Genomic DNA, 22,076 nt, shown 5'->3' on the forward strand with positions numbered 1-22,076 from the left:
GCATTTGTGAGACATGAAAGCCTTGAAGCACCAAACACTTAAAAGTTTGGGAGCAAGTCGAAGTTTTTCAAAAGTATATAGATTATTTAAACTTCAATGTCAAGGATAAATGATCATAACTGTTTTTACCATAGGAAAGGTCTTTAAATGTTACAAGGGAATATCCCTGTGAAATACTAGTTATAAAGCCTTTAAGCCTTAGATGTTCCAAAGCAATATGCAAGGTTCAAGTTTTCAAAAGTAGGTTAAACTTAAAGGTCAAGGTCAAAGGATAAAAATTTTGGTACATATGGGAAGATCTTGCCTTAAAGATTACGCTTATGAGGCATGAAAGCCCTAGCACCAAACATTCAAAAGTTATGGCCAAGGTTATTAAACTTTGGTAAAATTTGCAAAATAGGGTCAAACTTCAAGGTCAAGTGATGATATATATTGGTATCCAGAGAAATGTCTTGTCACAAGAATAATATATTTGAAATATGAAAGTCCTTAACAAAGTTTTTAGGCTACTATATTTTATACACTTCTGTGTGATTGTGCAATATCCACAAAGGCACACACCATGCACAAATCATAAGATTACACTCCGAGTATGATCTGTCATTTATTTTTAGGCTGGTTTACAGCTGTTGAAGTAAAATGAGTGAGATAGCCCAGTACAATGAAATCTCTAAATCTTACGACTCCACGCGGGAAGCTGCAGATTAGTCCACATTCTTAAAAGTCTGATGGAAAACTTCATAGGAAAAAGTATCAAGGTAAAAATGGACCAAGGTCATATGTTAATTGCTGTATAAAAACTTACTTTTTTGCCTCTGTTCTTCTGTCCAAAAAATATAAAAATAGGTATGTCACAGATAAAACTTGTATGATTTTGGAAATTTGCATCAAACATGTCAAATTGAATGGATCGAATTGATTTCGAATATTTTTAGCTCACCTGAGCCGAAGGCTCAAGTGAGCTTTTCTGATCACATTTTGTCCGTCGTCCGTCCGTCTGTCTGTCTAGCTGTCTGTCCGTCTGTAAACTTTTCACATTTTCGACTTCTTCTCAAGAACCACTGGGCCAATTTTGACCATACTTGGTACAAAGCATCCTTGGGTGAAGGGTAATTTAAATTGTTAAAATGAAGGGCAAAGTTCCTTCACAAGGGGAGATAATCAAGAAAAGACAAAAATAGGGTGGGGTCATTAAAAAATCTTCTTCTCAAGAACCACTGTGCCAGAAAAGCTGAAACTTATGTACAAGTATCCTGGGGTTGTGTAGATTCTAAATTGTTCAAATCATGACCCCTGGGGGTAGGGCAGGGCCACAATGGGGAATCAAAGTTTTACATAGAAATATTTAGGAAAAATGTTTGAAAATCTTCTTCTCAAGAACCACTGGGCCAGAAAAGCTGAAACTTATGTGCACATGCATGGAAGCATCCTGGGGTAGTGTAGATTTCAAAATGTCTAAATTATGATCAGTGGGGTAGGGTGAGGACGCAATATGTATTAGGGGGAAATCTGGGAAAGAACAGAATGGTCAAAGCTTCTCAGGTGAGCGATGTGGCCCATGGGCCTCTTGTTTTAATTGTGACCCATTGAGGTTATCCGATCCTCAGCCAGGAAGGATAACTCCAAAAATTAATATTTAATTTGAAATGCATCAAATGAAGCTTGAAAATTTAATTTTTCCATGCAACAATTTTCATTTTAATCAGCTTTGTAAGATTCAAGGTTTTTGGAAGTCTTAGAAAAGGTCTTATAAAAAATGACATTTGTACCCTATAAAAGGAAAAAAATTAATACAGTTTTGGAGGGATACTTATCGTTTTTTAACCTAAAATATATTTGTTGATCAATTTGCAATTAGAAAATACATTCCTTAGATTCCAATTCGCTTTTTCTGCAAAAATATTGGAGATTTGACAATTGTTCCCATATCATATAATATGATTAACTTTAATCTTTAACTTTAAAGAAATACTGTGGATAAATTTACATTGGTTTGTGGATTCAGAGATACTTTTATGAGTATTTTTGATTACTTAACTGCTAATTTTATCAACCTGAGGATCGGACTACCTAATTAATCTGTTAGACCTGTGACATGAAGATGCCTACATATATATTCAAGGTCATTTTTTATAAGACAACATAAATGGGTAATGAATTAAAAGATGAACACTAAAATTATTTTGAAATTACAACTGGGCCTCAGGTGAGTATTGTGGACCATGGGCCTCATGTAATCTTCAATTAAATTTGTCATTCTTTTTTTATTAAAATTTAGGACATGGATATAATTGACATTGGGTGTGGAACGGGTAACTACTCGAAATATTTCCTCCAATTTGAGCCACGTAGCTTGGTGTTGATGGATGCCAGTGAGGGAATGATTAGTAAGGCAAAAGACAAGCTGTCCCCTACCCCTCCCCAAACCAGCCTGTCCTTCAAACAAGTGGTTCTGCCAGAGATGCCCTACGATGCCAGTTCTTTTGATGCTGCAATGATTAATCTGGTATGTCACTGTGTGATTGCTATTTGAAAATAAAATTGTTGATGCACTTTAAGTTTGTGCACAGGCAATAATTGTTTCATAAACAAGGAATGCCCACTTACTTTTACCACACAAGTAGGGGTAGGGGCTATATGTAAAACAAGTGCTGTGACTTTATGGTTGAAGTTAAAACCACATTTTAAGTTAAATACTTATCTGCTCTGTCTTATATAAACCCATTTATAGTATGTACATATACATTTAGATTAAAAATGTAACACAAAGCTGTTCAATGTCCTTTGTAGGTTTTGCATCATTTAGAAAAAATCCTGATGGAAAATCTTTTCCAAAGGTAGCTCAATCTTTGAAGGAGGCATATCGGATCCTGAAGCCCGGAGGGGTGTTAACCATTATTTCTGTGACCCCCGAACAATTAGATGGAAACTGGTTCTCTAAACTGGTCCCTCAGAACACCGAGCGCTGACACAAAAGGTTGCCGACTCACAAGCAAATGAAGGGAATTCTAGAGGAGTCGGGGTTTAAACTTGTGTCCGCTCATTCAACTTTGATGGCATCCTATCATCCAGATCATGGTAACATTGAGGGTCCTTTGGATAAATCCTGGAGGGACAGTATATCGTTCTGGGGAACTTGTACGGAGTCAGAAATTCAGGACATGATACGAAATGTCATACAAATGAAAAATGAAGGAACACTTCAAGAATTTTATGAAAAACATGAGAAAATTCATATTTTTGGGGCATTAGAAATTTTAGCAGCTAAGAAAGAAGTCTAGTAAAGAATTTCAAGATTATACATTAAAACTTCTCTAATCTTGATGTTGTGAATTCCAACATCTTGTATATGATCTATTCAGTAAATTGCATTGTTTTAAATTTTTCAAATCTCTTTCTCTACAATTTCATTTATTTAAATATTGTTTAAAAACAAATACTGTACATCACTAAATTTTCGCGACACTTTATTTCCATGAGATAGTCATTGACTCTTGATTAGCGAGACTTTTTCACGAATTGTGATTTTTGCACTATATAATCTTTAGGAATGCTATTATACGCAAGAATTTAAGAGAAGTGTGTGCTTTGAAGAAACAAAAAATTCAGATTAAAATTTTTAACTGTAATCAGGGATCAAGTTGTATGGTTGTCTGATTGGCTGGGATACATTCTAAGTGATTAGTAAATGACTTTTTAAAATATCTTAATCCACACTTATTGCAAGAATTGCAAACTTAACAAAGATCTACCATTATGAACAATGCATCAGTTTTCAGAGAATGCTGGAGACATTTGTGTTCCATACATATACTACTATCTTCATGTACTTTACTTGACCCAATATTTGGAAAGTTTACTCATTTCATATATATCTTAAGCTCATTGAGTGATAATGCAGTCAATATCTAGTAATTTTTCAAATATTAAATGATTAATTTGAATATGGTGCTTTATACTTTGTTGTTTTTTCTGATTAAAGATAAAAAATTCATCTTGTGTCAGACTGATTCAATAGGAATACATTGTATATTGATCACACCTGTGGTCATGATAGTCAAGATTGAAATTTATATGACTCTCCTTGGAGAGAAAAGAAAACAATTCTAAAAATTTAAGTGTCCATTTCATTTATTGAATGTACATGGCAACATAACTTCAAAATATTAGGCCAACATGCAACAAAGCCTAAGACGTCCTCATCCCCAAAGTACCCCCACTGTGACCCCCGAGCCAGCCCCCCCTAGTGTCCCCCATAACACAGAGCGGGCCCTCTAGACCCGGTAGCAGTAGCAGTGAGTATATATATTAATAACCCTTTATCTACATGTCATGTCAAACAATATCTTTCATGCACAAAAACAAATCTAACACACTTATACACATTGTCAATACAGCAGCATTAAATAATTAACATCAGACACCAAAAGATCTGCCCTTCAATGCCTTGTATATTAATTTTATGTCACAAAACAATACACAATGCAGTCCATCTATGTATAAATTGATTCAATTAATTTTTATTAACACAGTGTCCAGAAAGGTGTGATTGACATAAACAATGCAACATTGTGCTTTGCATAGTCTCATTAAAACAGCGCAATAAAAAAAGGGAAAAATAAATAAAAACAATGGCTTTAACAAATGAGAAACATTCAACAATCTCTAAAAGCCACGTAGGCTGTGACATAGACGTATATTTCATAGGAAATATTATTAGATCAATTAACAAGTGCAAGTAAAATAGGAAATTTAAGGTCACCACAGTTTAAAACAAGATATCGAGAGGTTCAATCTATGACAGTACCAGTAAAATTTCATTGATATCAAGTAATACATTTTATTTTTAAAGTTTTCCCCAAAATTGACATATTTTATCTTATTCATAAAGATTTGAAATGAATCTTACCTTTTGACATTTGAAAATATTTGTCTAATAGAAGTTACTGATTTTTAACATGAAAATTTCAGATTTCTAGGAAAATAATCTGCTAGAATAATTTATCAAATTTCATTTCATAAGAGTTTGGTATAACACTGACAAGCAAACATCAAATATTCAAAGCCCAACACTAAACTGGTCTTGATGCATTGAAGGTGTGTCTATCGTTTAGCTGCACCCCAATCCCGACTTCTTCTTGGCAAAGATGTCCTTCAAGTTCATGTTCACTTGTAGTTTCTCCCTCTTCACTGGTGTATTGTTCAAACAAAACCTGCATTGAAAGCAAATAAAATCACTGAAGGAGTTAAAACCATCAGAATGTACAGGTATAAATACACTTGTAATTAGTGAAAATTGAAATATGATAGTGAAGGGAAAAAGTAATTATACATGAAAGTATTAATTCACAAGACAATAATTTATTCCAAAAAGATTAAGCCACTGGCCAACAACCTTAAATTAACATGGTCTTCATCTTGCAATTAATTAAAGTTTTCATCTTATTTTGTCATAGGTAAGGCCATATAAAATTGAAATCTTGGTTCTCAGGCCCGCGCGCATTTGTTTTGAGGTAGCCGCGTTGCCGATTTTATTGTATTTTTGATAAAATAAAAAGTTGGTCAAGGCCATCACATAAGAAATCACAATTTGGAGGTCTTATCACATGTTAATGCAAATATCGAATATGAAGGCCCTTCTACCTTTCATTTAAAAGTTGTGAACAAAGTAAATTGAGGACATTACCTACGATGTTTACACGCTGTTAAGCAATTGATAAAGCAGAAATTTTGACCAGAAATGGAAAGTATATCTGTGACAAAAAAAATTATCTTTATGTTAACTTAAAGAAAATTCGGAAATTAAAATTAAAAAAAAATTCCTCCAGTTCTTTTTGCCAATAAAATGAAATCTAAAATGCCGCCCTCCCGCATCTGTTTTGGAGAAAATTGGCCTGAGAACCAAGGAATTAAATTTAGATAGCCTAATGCATCCATTAAATTTGAAAGCCCTGTCCTTCCAGTGCAAAAGCTATATCAGAGGTTAAAATTTTAAAAAGTAGGTTAAACTTCAAGGTCAAGGCCATCACATAAGAAATCACAATTTGAAGGTCTTATCACATGTTAATGCAAATATCGAATATGAAGGCCCTTCTACCTTTCATTTAAAAGTTGTGACCAAAGTTATTGTGACAAAACGTGCTAGTTGACATGAAGAGATCTTTTGTGAAAGCGAAAAATACATTACTAATTTAAGGTCGAACAGTCCTTCTTTTACAGTATAAAATATATTAATTTCCTATTAGCTTGTAACCACCTCATTGGTCTCCAAATTGTCTATTTCTCCCTCAGCCTTGGGCATGAAAATCTCGTCTGAAAACAAATCATCAAGCATTGGTGTAATTAACGACAATACATATATAACCAAACTGAATTTTCTGAAGAAAAGAAAAAAAAAACAGAAGTCTGAATCTCATTCTTTCCTTACCAATAACACTCAGATCTTCACTGTTCCTATTTTTCTTGTTCTTCTTTTTGTTTTTGCCTCCTTTTCCCTATTGATATAAAACGAACAAAGGTAAATTTTATTTGATAAAACGTGCTAGTTCATAAAGATCCTCCCACATACCCTGTGTTTACAAGAACTTAAAACAATTACAGGAAGCAAAATTATATAATAACTTTGATTTTTGTGTTAAAAGTGCACAAACACACAAATGTAAAGTGACAAAAATTCATTTTCATTTTTAAATAAATTGATTAAAAGCATAAGTTTAAAACATTAAATTCATTACATTGCTTAGCTGATTTCAATTCAACTATTCCAATTTAATTTCAGTAAGCTAACAGAGCTAGAACTAACCTGGTCTGGAGGGGAGTCGTCCTGTTTGATCGTCTTGTTTTTCTTGGTGTCGGGTGACTTAGGCAGGAGTGAGACAGGGGGCTGTGAGGAAAACACGGGAGGTGGCGGGGGTTGTCGGAACATGACACCGTTCATACCGGGAGACACGCCTGTCTTCCCATTCTGTACCACACACGGCCTGACCACATGGTTTTGTTGTGCATTTGTTGGAATATGTTGCTGGAAGCTGGCGGGCACGCAGCTCTGTCTTGGGGCGTGTTTCTGCGGCAGTGGCTGCTGTTGTTGTTGCTTGGCGATGAGTTGTGCGGCTAGCGTCTGCTGCTTGCTGATCTCCTCCGGGGTCAGTTTTGAAAGCTTTGTGATTTTGGAGAAGGGAGGATGCAGGTTGGGAGGATGCTGCATGATCTTCACAGCTTCAGGGGTCTGTTGTTGCCGGGCAGCTGGTGGAACCTGCTGTCTGACTTGTTGTCGTGGCGATTGAGGAATATTTTGTTTCTGGGACTGTGGTGTCTGTTTTGAGGCAGGTGCACATTTTATCAGTTGTTCTTGTTGTTTGACTTGTTTTGGCGCCTGAGCTGGCTGCTGGACTGGCTGTGCTGTTGTAACTCGCGGGGTCACTGAAGTCTTCTGGGGCTGACAGGAGACGGGTACAGTCTGCACAATAACATTACTCTGGTTGTTATTAGATCTTTTAAGTTTCTTGGTAGTCCCATCCAATATTTCCTCCAGCACTGACTTTGTCTTGACTTTAGCACTTCTGTCATTGCCATTTGTCAGTAGGACCCTTTTATTCTCGGCCTGCTTCTTGCTACTATCAGGTAGACTAGACTTCTCGTTCTTCTCTTTTGCAGCTTTGGGAGACTGGACCACTAGACCAGAATCTTGACCTCTTGGATCCGTAATCCTAGGTGAGCTGGCATTGTTAGAGGTGTCTTTGACTTTACCTACGGGCTGAGATGTATTGGAAGCTGATTTCTTGGCACTAGATTTGCCTTTCTCTTTCTGAGCCGTCACCGTATCGTCTTCTTTACCGGCGGGGGGTTCCCTGACAAGATTCAGATCCAGATCGATTCCGTTGGCAGTTTCCGAGCCCTTCTTCTTCTTCTTTTTCCTCTTCTTCTGGGCTGCCTTCTCCTTCTCCTCTAACTCTAACAAGGCCAGCCTCTGCCTCTCTTTCTCTGCCTCCTCCTCTGCCTCTCTCTTCAGTCTCTCTGCCTCCAGCCTGGCCTTCTCCTCGGCCTTGCGTTGTTTCTGCCTCGCCCGTTTCTGAGCTTTGGAGGATTTTTCAGGTGCTTGATCTTTGTTCTCTGTGCCATTTATGTAGTTGAGCAGTTCATCCAGGCCCTTCACATCCACTGGGTCTTCCGGGGGACATACAGGGGGAGGAGCAGGCTTCACGGGGGGAGCGGGGGTACTGTTGTTGTTGTGATTGGAATTTGCCATGATACAATTCTGGTGATGAGGATCTTGCATCTTTTCCGTTTGTTGCTGGAATAAAATATTTTTACATATGTATTTCAGAATAGTTTCATGCACGAAAAATAAATATTATTCAGAATAATATACATGTACTTTCAGAGAACTTCTCTGCAGGATTGTTCACATTTGGGTCATAAAATCAATAAACTGTACTATAGAACCCTCTTCATTTGAGAGGACTTATTCTTATAAAATCATAAAGATTTGAGGGGAATGTAATTTCATTGGTTTTCATCATAATTTTTAAAACAACTACATGAATTTTGCTAGTGTTGTAAACTGACTTGACTTCAAAGTTTCACAGAAGAAAATTAAAGTATCTCACCTTTCTTTTTAATCTCAGCCGCAGTCTGTTCCTCATTTCTTCGTAATTCTTACTTGTTGGAGCGACTGGAGGCTATAGTAAAAAAAATATATCCATACTGTACATGTCCCACTTCAAATCATCCATAATGCACAAGAAAAGATACTATATTTTCATATAAATACTTCTTACAAGCCGTCTATTACAAATCACTTGAAATTTTTTGTACTTACATTACCGTGACCAAAGAATTCACAGTAGCAGCAATCACAGTATTTCCCCTCCTTCTGATTGGAGGAAGATGTCAGGGAGCTGGGATCGGAGCAGCTGTCGTCCACGCTATCACAGTTCTCGTCCCCGCAGTGGTTGCTACAGTTTGGTTCCATACACACCGTCGACGTCCCCACGCTGACGTTATTGATCGTCGTAGGCATGGACACGCCGTTGGGACAGTGGTTATGGTCGGGGTTGGGCTGGAGTATGTGGTTGGGGGGATTCCTATTGTTATGGTTACAAGAATGACTGTTATTGTTGGCGTTTAGACTGTTGGCAAACTGGCGGATCATCTGCATTCCCTCTTTCGCATTCTCCCGGATATTCCGAGCTGCTGAGAACAGCTCCTGTGTCACTTTGACAGTGCTAGCATTGTTATTATTGTTATGAGCCTGGCAGCTAGCATTGTTTTTTCCCAGCAGAGTTGAGTTGTGCCTTTTACAGTGTTGTGTATGCTGTTTTTGGTCTGCCACTGAGGTAACGCTAGGGGCCGGTCCCACTGTCTGCTTCTGTGAGATGTTACCTCCTAGAGTGACTGGCCTGGTACAGGGAGGGGTCATGCTGTTGACTGGCAGATCACCGTGGGATACCATTACGGCAGTGCGGTCATGGTTTACATTGGTGATATTTGCCATGGACTGAGGGGTAGACAGGGACACATGGTGACTGACAGAGGTTTTGAAAGCACTTGTTGGTATGGTAGTCGTGGACACAGTCTCGACTCCCATTTGTGTCGCCACTGAGAAAGGCTCGTTCAGAAAGCTTGCCGTGTTAAAATTAGTGGTTAGAGGAGGAGGAGGGAGGAGGTCTGTACTGATACCACTGTACTTCTGAAAAGGAATGCTAGCATTGTACGTATTATCCCACTCTCCGTACGCATGGTACATGTGCTCATGGATTCCTTCAGGAGAATCAAAGTCCAGCTTTGGCAGGACTTTCCCTGTCGTCTGCAGTAGAGACTTGGGCTGGCGGATTGGCATGTGGAGATCGTACAGCTGGGTGGGCAGGAGAGGAGGGGGGACATGGTGATTGGCCAGTGGGTGCAGGCTTGGGGACCCGTGGATGTGGGGATACAGGTGGAGCTCGGCCGGTCGCGACGTCTCAGGGGCGAGGGTCTGTGGTAAAGAGGTGGACACGGTGTTTCCTTGTTCTCGTAAACAGGCATAGCATTTACAGGAGTTTTCTTCCTGCTTTGTCTAAAATAGAAAAACAAAAATTATATTTTTAATAATTTTTTTTTATCAAAAAACAGAAAGAAAAGAATGCCACTTAAGCTGTTCTTGAAGTTCATCCATTCCTTAATCATTTTTGGAAACACTAATTTTTCCCCTATTGCCCAAATTAACTACAATATCTAGAAGCAACGGTTTGATTGTTCCAACTTTTTTTCTCAATTACCATATATACTCGCCTATAAGTCGGTCCGCTTATAAGTCGGTTGTATTTTTTGAGGTTATTTGGCAGGGATTTGCCATTGACCCGCTTATAAGTCGGTACAATTTTTTTCCAGAATCAGATGACAATTTCTAATAAATGCTCAGATGTTTTACCCTGATTTCAATTAATATTTTGAGAAATGAAGTCGATATTCAACTTTGAATCATAGAAAATAGATTCTGCCCTCTTAAGATTAAAAATAATTTTTTTTTTATTAAATACATGTATATGAAATACATGTAATCATGGTAATTTATGTATAATCTTATAATACATAAATGATATAATGTATCCATACTTTGTTCAACGATAGCTGTTGAAAATGTTTAAAGAATTCTATGATTCGCCATCTAGAAAAATTTCCGTCTTTTTATAACTCGCCTATAAGTCGGACATAGACTTTTGGACTAAAATTTAACTCCCAAAATACTGACTTATAGGCGAGTATATACGGTATGTGGTGCAAACCTATTCTATAAATAAATTACAAACTCAACATAGATAATAAAACTTTTGTTACCTTTTGCTCATTCTGTGCCTGCTTCTTACAATGAAAACAATCACATTTCTCTGAACTGATGAGATCTTCCAGTGCTTCGTCATCATCCTCATCCCCCAGATACATGGAGGGAGAGATCAGTTCCCTAATGCCATGCTTGGTTTTCTCTGTGGAATTCTCCCTCACGCCTCGACTTTCGTCTTCTTCGTCGTAGTCGATGTCGTAGTTATCTAATTCATCGTCATCATCATCGAGATCGTCTTCCTCCTCCTCATCACAGATGTCCATGTCTGACATCTGACCAGCCTCCTTGTCATCATCTTCTTCTTCTTCATCATCATCTTCATCATCGTCGTCATCGTCCTCGTCGTACACATCTAAACTTCCCTGGTTCTCTTCTTCTAATCTTCCATCGTCGTTTTCTCCGTCGTTGGACTGATTGTTCGCAATGTCTGCCATATCCTCCCTACTGATGTAACCAAAAACAAAGCTTTTTATTACATTGATAAAGTACAGATATTTATTCTCTCAGGTACCTTGTTCTTCATGAAATTTTACTTTTGTTCCCAATGAATGTCTGTATTTCCTAAATATTTTACTTAATGTACCTAAGGACAATTTTTAAATATGTATATCATGTATATAAGCTAAATGAATTTGAACTCATCATTTAATTCAGTACAAAAACATGAGATGAGAAATAAACACATACTTCTGAGCTGACTCGTTGAATGGAAGATTGAGTCTCTCGTGGATGAGTGGACTGGAGGATCCGCTGCTGGACGTTGTACTGGACATTGACGGGGGACTGACGTCGATACGATAGCGGTTAGGGTCGTGTAGGAAGGTCGGGTGTCCCCCGGGATTACTGGCCTCCAATGCCTCAGGGTTTATAATTCCACACGTAATCATGTGTGTTATTGTACACTCATCACAAGGACACCTAGATAGAAATATAACTTAAGATTGTTGTTGACCAAAACATATAAAACATACTAGCTACCCAACCTTTTTACATGCATATTTTATTTTGCAGATTGCAGAACTTATTAGTTACTGTTGTCTGACAAACATTTAACAATTTGTATACATGCATCTACCTTTTACAGTCACATTGACCTACCTTTTCCGGTTACATCGAGGACAATGGCACTCCTCAGGACCGGGTTTAGTTCCCTGTAACATCATCCTCATTGTCTCCGTAAACTGAGCCTCAAAACTGGTAAATAGACAAATAAATTAGTAATGCAAAGTTTATAGCAAAGACCCATTTAAGGAGTGCATACATGTATAGTTAAACAATTCTATCAAATGCCAAGAACCAACAGTTTTGATTTATGTCAATCGTTAATCCATTCAGTTCAAAACTCCGTTTTAAAACCAAATCATTTTGCTACGAGTTTAAATTAATTATAAACATGGTTGCTATATCCATGTATGTATTTCAAATGCATATCAAGTTCATTTTAAACAGAGTTCTACACAGACCTGTGAGCCACTGGTGAGGACGCACTTTTAGCCACCTGCTCCTCTAAGATCTTCCTCTGGGCCTTGAAGAACTCCCAGTCCTCTTTGAGCATTTTCTGTTTCAATTTTAATGTTGCCTGCAAGGAACAAAATTTGACATTTTCCATTTCCCTCAACATTCTCCTCATCAAAGCCTGAATTATGCATAACTTCTGTATTTCACTACCTAGTGCTACAGATTTACAAGGGACTTGTGACACTGACCTGTTCTTCGTTATACTGCTCTATCAACTGATGGCTGTCTCGCCAGACTACAGATATCACAGACATTTCATCATCAAACTTCAGATATTGATGTAGGAGGTTAGGATATGTATCTTCATGATACGACTCCTTGGATGCTGCACCAAGTCTACAACAACAAAACATTTACCAAATATTCTTAATTTCACATTATACTGTCCATGAGAAAATCTTGTGAAGCTTAAAGTAGGCATGCCAAATAAAACACAACATATACAAGTTAAACAGAAAATATATATATATATTTTTTTTACAATTCTCACTTTAGATGTGAAATATAAAATTCTCATGTGAATTATGAAATACAAAATTGTCACTTGAGTTTGTGAAATACAGTTACGGCTGTGTATTGAGCAAAAAATTTCGATACGATACAATTTTTTTTAAAGCGATATGCGATATATTGGATTCTAAAACAAGTCTATCAAAAAAGGCTTATTAATCATTTAATGCATGGATTTCATTAAAAAAATTAGTGTTTTATTACCCATTTAAAAGTTCTTGTCCCATAGTCAGTAAATAAAACACTTCTAATCGAAACATTTAATGACTGTAAAATCAACATGTTAAAATAAAATTGTTATGTATTTTATTATAACTATGAAAACTCTGTTTTTCTTTTATAAATCTATAATTATTGATCAGTTTCAATTAAAAAAGGTGAAATATAATCTTTGCTGATTATAATTTCTGACCACCTTTTTAGCAGAATTAGAAGAAAAACTGCTTGTCCGATACGTATTGGAAGTAATTTTTCGATACGATATTTTTCTTGAATATCGATACGTATCGATATATCGATATATTGATACAGCCCTAAATACAGTAGTACAAATTTTCATCGGAATAAAATTTTCTATATTTGTTATCTAAAATAGTTTCATGGACTTTTAATTCTGTAGTTTTGAAAGTAACCCTTATCAAATCTACAGCAGTCATATCTAAAATTTCGTGTCGGATTTAATTTTGTTGATAATGGTCAACAATGAAATTAAAATAAATTGATTTCCCACAAATATTTCTGCTTTTACAGTCATGAGATATGAAATACTGACCTGAGTTGTGAAATAATTAGATGAAGACTGCTTTGTATGGAAGGCTCTGTGTAGGCTATGGACTGAAACAGGTGCTTGTTATGTAGCTCCCACGTCACATTGAACTTGGAAAGGTGATCTGTTTTCTGAAAGATATGTGTATGGTTGTAACACATTGTCCTAAATGTCAACAACTCCAATAACACTCTTATAGAACAATTTGATTGGACTTATTTTCCTTAACTTTTAATCTAGTCTATTATTAGGACTTTTTCTTTAGTTCAGAAATCAGGCTCAATACTTCACTTGTTGACAGCTTTAACATGTTTCAGAGATGGTTATTATCTTTTATAATGTTTCATAAATCATAGGTTTAATGTTCTTAATAATTTGTTGTTTAATCTGTTAATACTGAATATTAAGAATTTTCAAGCAAGTTCTATTCATTAAACTTACATCTGTTCATTAATTTTTTAAATGAATAAAAAAATTAACAATTGTAAACAAAATCACAATAAAAATTCAATGTCTGCATGAGATGAATAAATAGTAGTTTCTGAATTTAAAATTAATATAGCCATCTCAAGATCCTAACATTAGGCCTATAGTACATTACTTAAACCATCCTATAACAGTGAACTCTTCATGCACTGATTACAAGCAAGTCTTTCCAAACATTTTCAACAAATCAATAAATCCCTGCTTACTAATTTGTCAAGGATTTTGCCAATACTTACTAAGAGCAAGAGCCATCTTATGCATAAAATGGCCCTGTACTTATATCAATTAATTAACTATCACCCTCTTTCCCATTTCATATATTAAAATAAAGTAGACACTTTGTGCTTTCATTTTCTATAATAAAATTTCGTATTGAGAATCCAGATATTGGAAAACAGGTTTGAGAAATTCCAATGTTCTTGAAATTTGCAGAAAACATGCCTATTTGACTACCTGCAGCAAAGAATTAAAATATGAACACAGCCCACGATCCAAAAAATAAAACGTTTTTTGATCTTCAGAAACAGAGCTTTCATTATGTATTTGCATATTTTGGATCAGAGGTTGTGCTCTATATGAAATATTGAAAAAATGCTTCAACTGAAGGTCATTTTCAAAGGAATTTACAGGATGTGAAGAAAATGATGCATTTTATGACATCATAATGCAATGACTAGATGGGAAATTACGTCACGATTAATAGATACGTGGTCACCAACACTCCAAGTGATAAATACTGCATTTGCAACCTAAACTGAGCGGTTTTGATTTTTCAGAAATTCTCAGGGCCAAATAAGGCCCAAAGTGGCTCTTGCTCTTTGTCTAGGATTTTGCCAATGCATACTAATTTGTCTAGGATTTTGCCCATACTTACTAATTTGTCTAGGATTTTGCCCATACTTACTAATTTGTCTAGGATTTTGCCCATACTTTATTAATTTGTCTAGGATTTTGCCCATACTTACTAATTTGTCTAGGATTTTGCCCATCTCAGCGGACACTTTACAGAGATGCCCGTACTCGTCCAGTAGGAGCTGTATGAAGGACTTAGACTCGGGTGGAGACTTGTAGCCCGAGTTGAGTTGTTTCAGCAGTTTCACTTTCATTTCTATCACAAATTCTCGAACCTGAGACTCCAGCCGTAGAAAGAGTTGGTGAGGATCTCTCGCACATAGCCTAAAACAGATATAGTAAATCTAGAGATGAATTAAATAATTGACTGTAATTGCAATAAGTTACCTCTATAGGTTCTTGTTACCATATTCATGAAATGTAATATATCACACATTTATTCTCTTGCTTATCACTTTGAACAATATCCTTGGAAAACTTCTTACTCCTACACATATATCTTCTATCCACAGTAGTTGCTAATAACATAAAGACATCTCCAATCGTTTAACACACCACAAAAATGTTAAATCCTTCCATGGATTTTACCTATGGCCTAATTCCTGGGAATTACAAAGTGTGCATGGTTTTTTCAATGGACTAATACCTATAGGAATTACAACGTGTGCGGTTACCTATGGACTAATTCCTGGGCATTACAATGTGTGCACGGATTTTACCTATGGACTAATTTCTGGGAATCACAATGTGAGCACAGATTTTACCTATGAACTAATTCCTGGGAATTACGTGAGCATGGATCTTACCTATGAACTAATTCCTGGGAATTACAACGTGAGCACAGATTTTACCTATGAGCTAATTCCTGGGAATAATGTGTGCACAGTTTTTACCTATGGACTAGTTCCTGGGCTGATTCACTGTTCGGAACGTTTGTATCCTCCTCGTATAAATCGCCCTCCCGTCTCCCATACAACATGCGAACGAGTTTCCGTAGCTCTGTCCAACAGTTCTGGAGTTCCTGGGTCTCGCGGTCATGTTCTGTTTCTATTTGTCTGAAATAAAATACAGAAACTTCTAAAAACACATTTACATTTCTCCTGTTTTATTTTCAATAAAATAAATGCATTTCTTCTTCTGCAATTGGCAGGCATGGTGTACAGACAATTCACTTTGAAAAGCCTTAAAATGATAAAGATACCAGCAGATTTCATACAGAATGTACAGATAGTTTGCTTTGGAGGGCCTTAAAATGATGAAGATAACAGCACTTTTTAGGGAGAATTTATGGGTAATTTACTTTTACCTTCTTTCTGTGCAGGCCTCACAGTTACATACAGTGCCATTAGGGGTGGTTGGTTCTGAGTCTAACCCAGGGTCCAAGAAAGGTAACGGTGAGGGTTCTGGGGGCAAGTCTGCATCCTGTATAAAAAGAAATTACATATTCATCAGGTACCTAAAACAAAGATAATCAGACTCTTGCAGGTAATCCAGGAGAATATGATATCCACAATGGTATGACTGAAGTTTGACATTTTACCTACAAAAGCTATAACAAGGAAGACATTGATGGATGTGTTTGTATTTATTTACAATGTGTAATATATCCTGTGACATACCATAAAGGAAGTGATGTCGACTTTTCTATCAATGCCCTGCTCTGTGGCCTTCCTACATTCCAGACACACCCATAAAGGTAGCTAAAATACACAAAATTAGAAGGTCATTACAATTCACAAACCACATTGCCTTTTTTGTTTTAAATTCAAGGAAATGTTTTAAATTTCAAAGTTGATTAATGTCATTAAATTACCTGAGACAAAGAATTCTCCAAGCTCTTGTTTGAGCCACCTAAAAAACATGAACAGAAAAACATACCAACATGTAAAACTAAATTTAACTTAGCATAAGCTTTTTTAAAACCGTATAAGCAGAACTTTTAGTGAGGATTTAATTTTGGCATTATTAGCGAGGGTGCTAAGATGGCTAAAATTAAATATTGCTAAAAATAAACTGTGTTTGATTTGTAATAGCTTCTTTAGTGAGCATTTTGAAATCACTAAAATTACTTCTCGCTAAAAATAAAATACCATATTTTAAGGACAAATCGCTAAATTTGTGTCTCGCTAAAATTTCCACTTATACGGTAATATCAAACTTAAGCGAGTTGATCTTTATAAAATTAAACATCATTACAAACAGTGAAAAGTACCATGATCATGATGATACTGAAAATCATGAATTTTTAGCGACTAATTATATTCATGAGAATCAGATACATATTATATCTATGAATATATTGTACAGTGGCTTCCACTGTATTAAAAGTGACTCATAGACAAAATTTTCGAGAATTCTGGTTAATATTCTATATAATCTTTATAAATTCTATTCAAGACAAGGAAGACACCCTTGCATATTTACATGAAAAATATAGTTCTCATGAATAAAAGGGATTTACAGTAATTTATAAATTATACCTAATAAGAGGTACTGACCAGTGTCTCCGAACGGAAGAGGTTCGGGGGCGTCATTCCTCTCACATCCACACAAAAGACAGCGTTCTTTGTCTAGGTAGGGGTTAGGTCCCCTGGACAGGGACAATAACTGAGGAAGATCACTATCGTCTTTGGCGTCCATTAGTTTCTCTAACTTCTGCATAGTCTGAAATGTTTAATTGACTTGATGTGAGCTCTTAAAGCAGAGAGTCATGTTTCATAATTTATTACAATATACAACATCCACATAGTTGGTGTACAGTTAAATAGCAAAAAAAAAAAAATCCATTAAAACAAACTGTCAGATAAAAAATCACAGCATGTTGTCACAGCTGAGATAAATATATTTTGTTTTCGTAAAGTCCAACATAATATACAATATATATCAATATGGGGGGAAAAATCAAGCCATATCATCATGTGAAGATATAAGTAAGCTGTCAGGAGAATTCATACCCCCCCTTTTTTAATAAAAAAAAATCAAAATCAAACTTGCTAATGCACCCTTAACTGCACCCTGACCAGAAATAATGCACACACATTTGTTCAAACCTAAACAAAAATTTTACAAAATGACTTTGCAAATCTTTTCTTAAGGTGACAGTAGAAAAGTTGCACCTGTATTTTTAACTTAAACAAAGTTTTGAAAATTAATAAAAAAATTTCTTCAGGAAAATAAGATACACACATGTATATTTTTTCTTCCGTCAGTGATCATGGTGTTGCATATCAAATTAAAACAAAAATATTTTTAAAAATACTGAAGAAGAATGTCCTTGTTCAAATGAACATTATCCTCATTCATACTGAACATGCACAAATTATGTATTTAAGATGCATTTTCAGGATACAATGTATTCATTTGAGTCAATACCAATTCACATCCTGAGTGCATGTCGTCATTACGTTATCCTGTACCCAATCACAACTATAGTCAGCATGCATATGAGGGGTTAAAACAGCTGAACCAAAGTCAGGAATATTATAAAGTCAAAAGAGGCTGAACTAAAGTCATGAATAAAGTTACAATTCCTGCATCATCCTTTCACGCAAAATAATGTCACTCAGTGACTTTAGAATTGCATACTTATCTCAACATGCTCACCACCATTTAGTTTGGGATTCTTTTTTAAGGATGGAATATTTCCTATTATAAAATACTAATTAAAGTTCCCATAGAAAGTTTTGTTTAACTCACTAATTAGACTAGTATTTGAAACATTGGCATTTGAGTACGAATAATGACCTAAATCTGTTCACTTATTTTTAAGGTGCGTAATATTACGCACCAACACAAAAGAGCTCCACTTGAACATATGCACTCAAACTGATCTGCTCCTACACATTTTACTTAAAGATTACAATAGTTGAGTAAGTACATGTATGCACTACTGTGTATTCCAAAAGTAAAATGTAGATTTACAACAGCTGAGAATTCATTTTTAGCATGTTTCGTCTTAACTTTTATATTTTTGCATATGAAACTTATAAAACATTGTGTTACTTCAAACTATATATAATTCTTATGAATTTTGAAAACTAATTAAGTAATATCATTTACTCTGGATATATATTTTATAAACAGTGAATAAAAGATGCAAAGTAAGTGTATCAATTAATTGATATTGCCAAATTGCTCAACTAATATATCCATAAGGAGATCTTATCAAGAGATCAATAACACCCCTTCCCATATAAATCTTAGCCGTTAGGTTTTATATATACTATTCTTTCAAAGCATTTATCTCGTATAGAACTATTTAGTATTACCAATAAATGGTATCGTTCCCAATGCCAAAGAACATTCATTTTTCCCATTAGTGTAACAAAATCAGGCCCAAATTTACAATGGATCATCAAATTGAATCGGTAGCATACATGATCAATAATTCGAACTTTATTTTAAACATAGTTAACCATGAAATTTTCAGTTACCCTTGGAAATGAAAACGATATTTCACTACATGTACTACAAATCTGTCAGACTTGGATACAAAAAAATTAGGTTTGGATGGTAGGAATTTTTTTTTTTTTTGGCTAATGTATAATCTTACATATTGACCTGTTGACACAAAATAAAGTTTCCAGTTTAAAAGTTTATTTTCATTTACCATAAATGCCTCAATTTTACTCGTACTAAATTAACCAGGTGTGGTGTTTACAGTGGACACCCATCTTGCAGTGGAAAACAAAGTTCAAAAATTTCTGGGAGAAATTCTAGATGATATCATATAAATAATCATCATTATTCTTCGAGGAATATTGTATAAGTTGAAATATTTTACACCTCATTGGCTCAAATAAAGTTACAATGATTATTCTTAGTAATAACTGAAGCAGCAGATTGATCAAACACAGATCCATCCTGCTACAATTTGAATCATCAATGGGTCCCATTTTAAGAACAAGAGGAACATCTTTTGAAACTAATCAAAGAAATTTTGTTTAAAAATATATTTAAATAAAAAAAATTAGCAACTATCGATTTTAAAATTTTCTTTTGATTGTCAATGACATTCTGTCCTCCATAATGATTTTTCTTGAGTCCGAGACTAATCATAACAACTCTATTTTTTGTGCTCATTCTTTAAAGAGCAGATTTATACTAAATGCTAAATGTTATTTGATAAACTGATAGAAAATTCCCAATTTGTTCTATTTCTAATCAATGCTCTTTTTACCATTTACTTCAGTATCAGAGTTATTCCAAACGGATCATGACTAATAGATAGATACAAACTTGATGCTTTCTTTGTAGCTTTTATTTTGCAACAATCTGTTTTTTTCCTTGACAACAGTAAACTACTATAAGACTGTACTAACAGATTGGGTCTAAAAATGAAATCTTATAAAACCTTCCCTTTTGTGCTTGACATGAATTAAACGATCCATTAGCTGATGTCTGTACTAAGTAACCAAGCCTCGGGAGATTTCTGCTAACATCAATTTACCTTATAGAAAGCATGCATGTGTAAAACTAATAGAAATATGGATGTCAAGCACCTGAACACTATGGAAACTTTCACTATGTTAAAGATATTAGTACTGGCAATACTAACAGAAAGGGGATCACATGTACAAACACTTGCACTGCAATGTACTGGAAAGAGCCTGGCTATTTGCCAATGTCTGTACATTTTCAATAGAACAATCAAACAAAGGCACAATTCCAATAGATCTGACCAAATTAGCACTTTTTCCATTTCAGATAGAGTGAGAAGTTATATATGTACAGTGTTCACTAGGGACATAGTGGTCAAACTTCGATTGCCTTATATGGCAAGCACAAACATGCATGCACTGCTGCTAGCTTAGCAAGTCATTATGCCGTCCTGTGTTAACTTTTTCTCCTTAAAATCGGCATAGTCAGATACGTTCATGACTTTTAATAGCCTAATTTATACAAACATACGAAGAGTATACCTAAGTCGATACAGTTCGGCATTTAAACATGAGAACATTCGTGAATTTGCTTTAGCAAAAACTATCCCAAATTTCAACAAACGGTAGCATAGTCTGACATATTAATTGCATTAACAGCAACACTTGAAAAAATAACTACCTCGGAATCAAGACTTGGTGATAATATCTCCTTTGGTGCGGGGTTTGACATATCAAAACCTAGTGACCCAGGAAAACTTTGACATGTCTGATTTGAGGTCTTGACAACAGAACTCCCCTTGTGTCGTCTTCGCTTGGCTTTTCGCTCTTCTAGGCCGCTCATTTTAAATTTTCGTCTCGTTTTCGTATATTCAGCTACTCTTACTAGTTTACTTTAAGCAGCTCTGAAGTTTTCCGTGTTTAAAGTCTCGAATCGTATCGGGGTGTTCATTTCTCCTAAACCAACATGGCGATTGATGGGGGTAACATTCCCAGCATTCTTTTCGTTGCTTCCGAAAACCGAGCAAAGGGGCATAACTCTAAATATAGCAGACGAATCGCGCACATAAATCAATGCATTAGCATGATCATGATGATTAGTGATTAGACGCAAATTTATAAGTTAAATTGAAAGCTAATATCATTCGAAATTCTAATAATTCTTCTGAAATTTGTACTCTGTTGGTTTTTTTTTTAAATTCTCAATAGTCATAGTATGATATCTTTATATCTTTTGGGCATGAAAAAAGTTTTTTCTTTTTCCTTTTTTGGGGGGTGATGAATTAAGTTATTTTGCTTTGAAAATATTTATTTTTGCTTAATTTTCAATATTTTTTAAATTGAAAAAAATAATACATGTACAATATAGTGAGGTTGGACACATAAGTTAAGTATTCTATCAAGTAATGATCTGAATAGCTTTGAAACAATTACAAAAATTGTTCAACACGCTTTAATCATTTAGAATTTCCCTTTCTTTCTGTCTCTCTCTATTTTTTGTCTCGCTTTTATATAAATTGCCCTCTGGGTCCAAAATTAAAAATAAATACAATACTTTAGCCAGACTGCTGCATAGATAAGGATATATATATATCTTGCATAGTTAATTACCAGTAGCGCATCTATAAACAATTTACATCAAATCATTTTGATTGTTTCTTACTCTCGTCTTTTCAACATAAATGAATTTCTGTGTGCCATTAATGTACCTGTTTAAGACTTCAGTTGAAACTTTTCTACTTTTCGT

The 22,076-nt window shown here is 35.3% G+C and overlaps 1 protein-coding gene and 1 pseudogene across 1 annotated transcript; one reads left to right on the forward strand and one right to left on the reverse strand.

Annotated features, from left to right (window-relative positions):
- The first annotated feature begins 618 nt into the window (after positions 1–618).
- On the forward strand, positions 619–3,341 carry LOC134230204 (ubiquinone/menaquinone biosynthesis C-methyltransferase UbiE-like; annotated as a pseudogene).
- Positions 3,342–4,957: 1,616 nt separating this feature from the next.
- LOC134230277 (protein FAM193A-like) lies at positions 4,958–21,317 on the reverse strand. The gene is made up of 20 exons (XM_062712045.1): positions 21,012–21,317; positions 17,450–17,615; positions 16,765–16,802; positions 16,571–16,651; positions 16,258–16,373; positions 15,845–16,006; positions 15,065–15,275; positions 13,620–13,744; positions 12,526–12,673; positions 12,283–12,398; positions 11,918–12,013; positions 11,507–11,737; positions 10,816–11,263; positions 8,819–10,054; positions 8,607–8,678; positions 6,803–8,290; positions 6,428–6,494; positions 6,254–6,312; positions 5,817–5,852; positions 4,958–5,218 (listed from the first exon to the last, which is right to left on the reverse strand). The coding sequence occupies exons 1-20, from the start codon at positions 21,171–21,173 to the stop codon at positions 5,111–5,113; spliced, it is 5,166 nt and encodes a 1,721-aa protein (XP_062568029.1). The 5' UTR covers positions 21,174–21,317; the 3' UTR covers positions 4,958–5,110.
- Positions 21,318–22,076: the final 759 nt, after the last annotated feature.

This window comes from Saccostrea cucullata, unplaced genomic scaffold (assembly GCF_032062105.1).
Source record: "Saccostrea cucullata isolate Sc308-1 unplaced genomic scaffold, CSIRO_AGI_Scuc_v1 ctg4222, whole genome shotgun sequence".
Classification (NCBI taxonomy): Eukaryota; Metazoa; Mollusca; class Bivalvia; order Ostreida; family Ostreidae; genus Saccostrea; species Saccostrea cuccullata.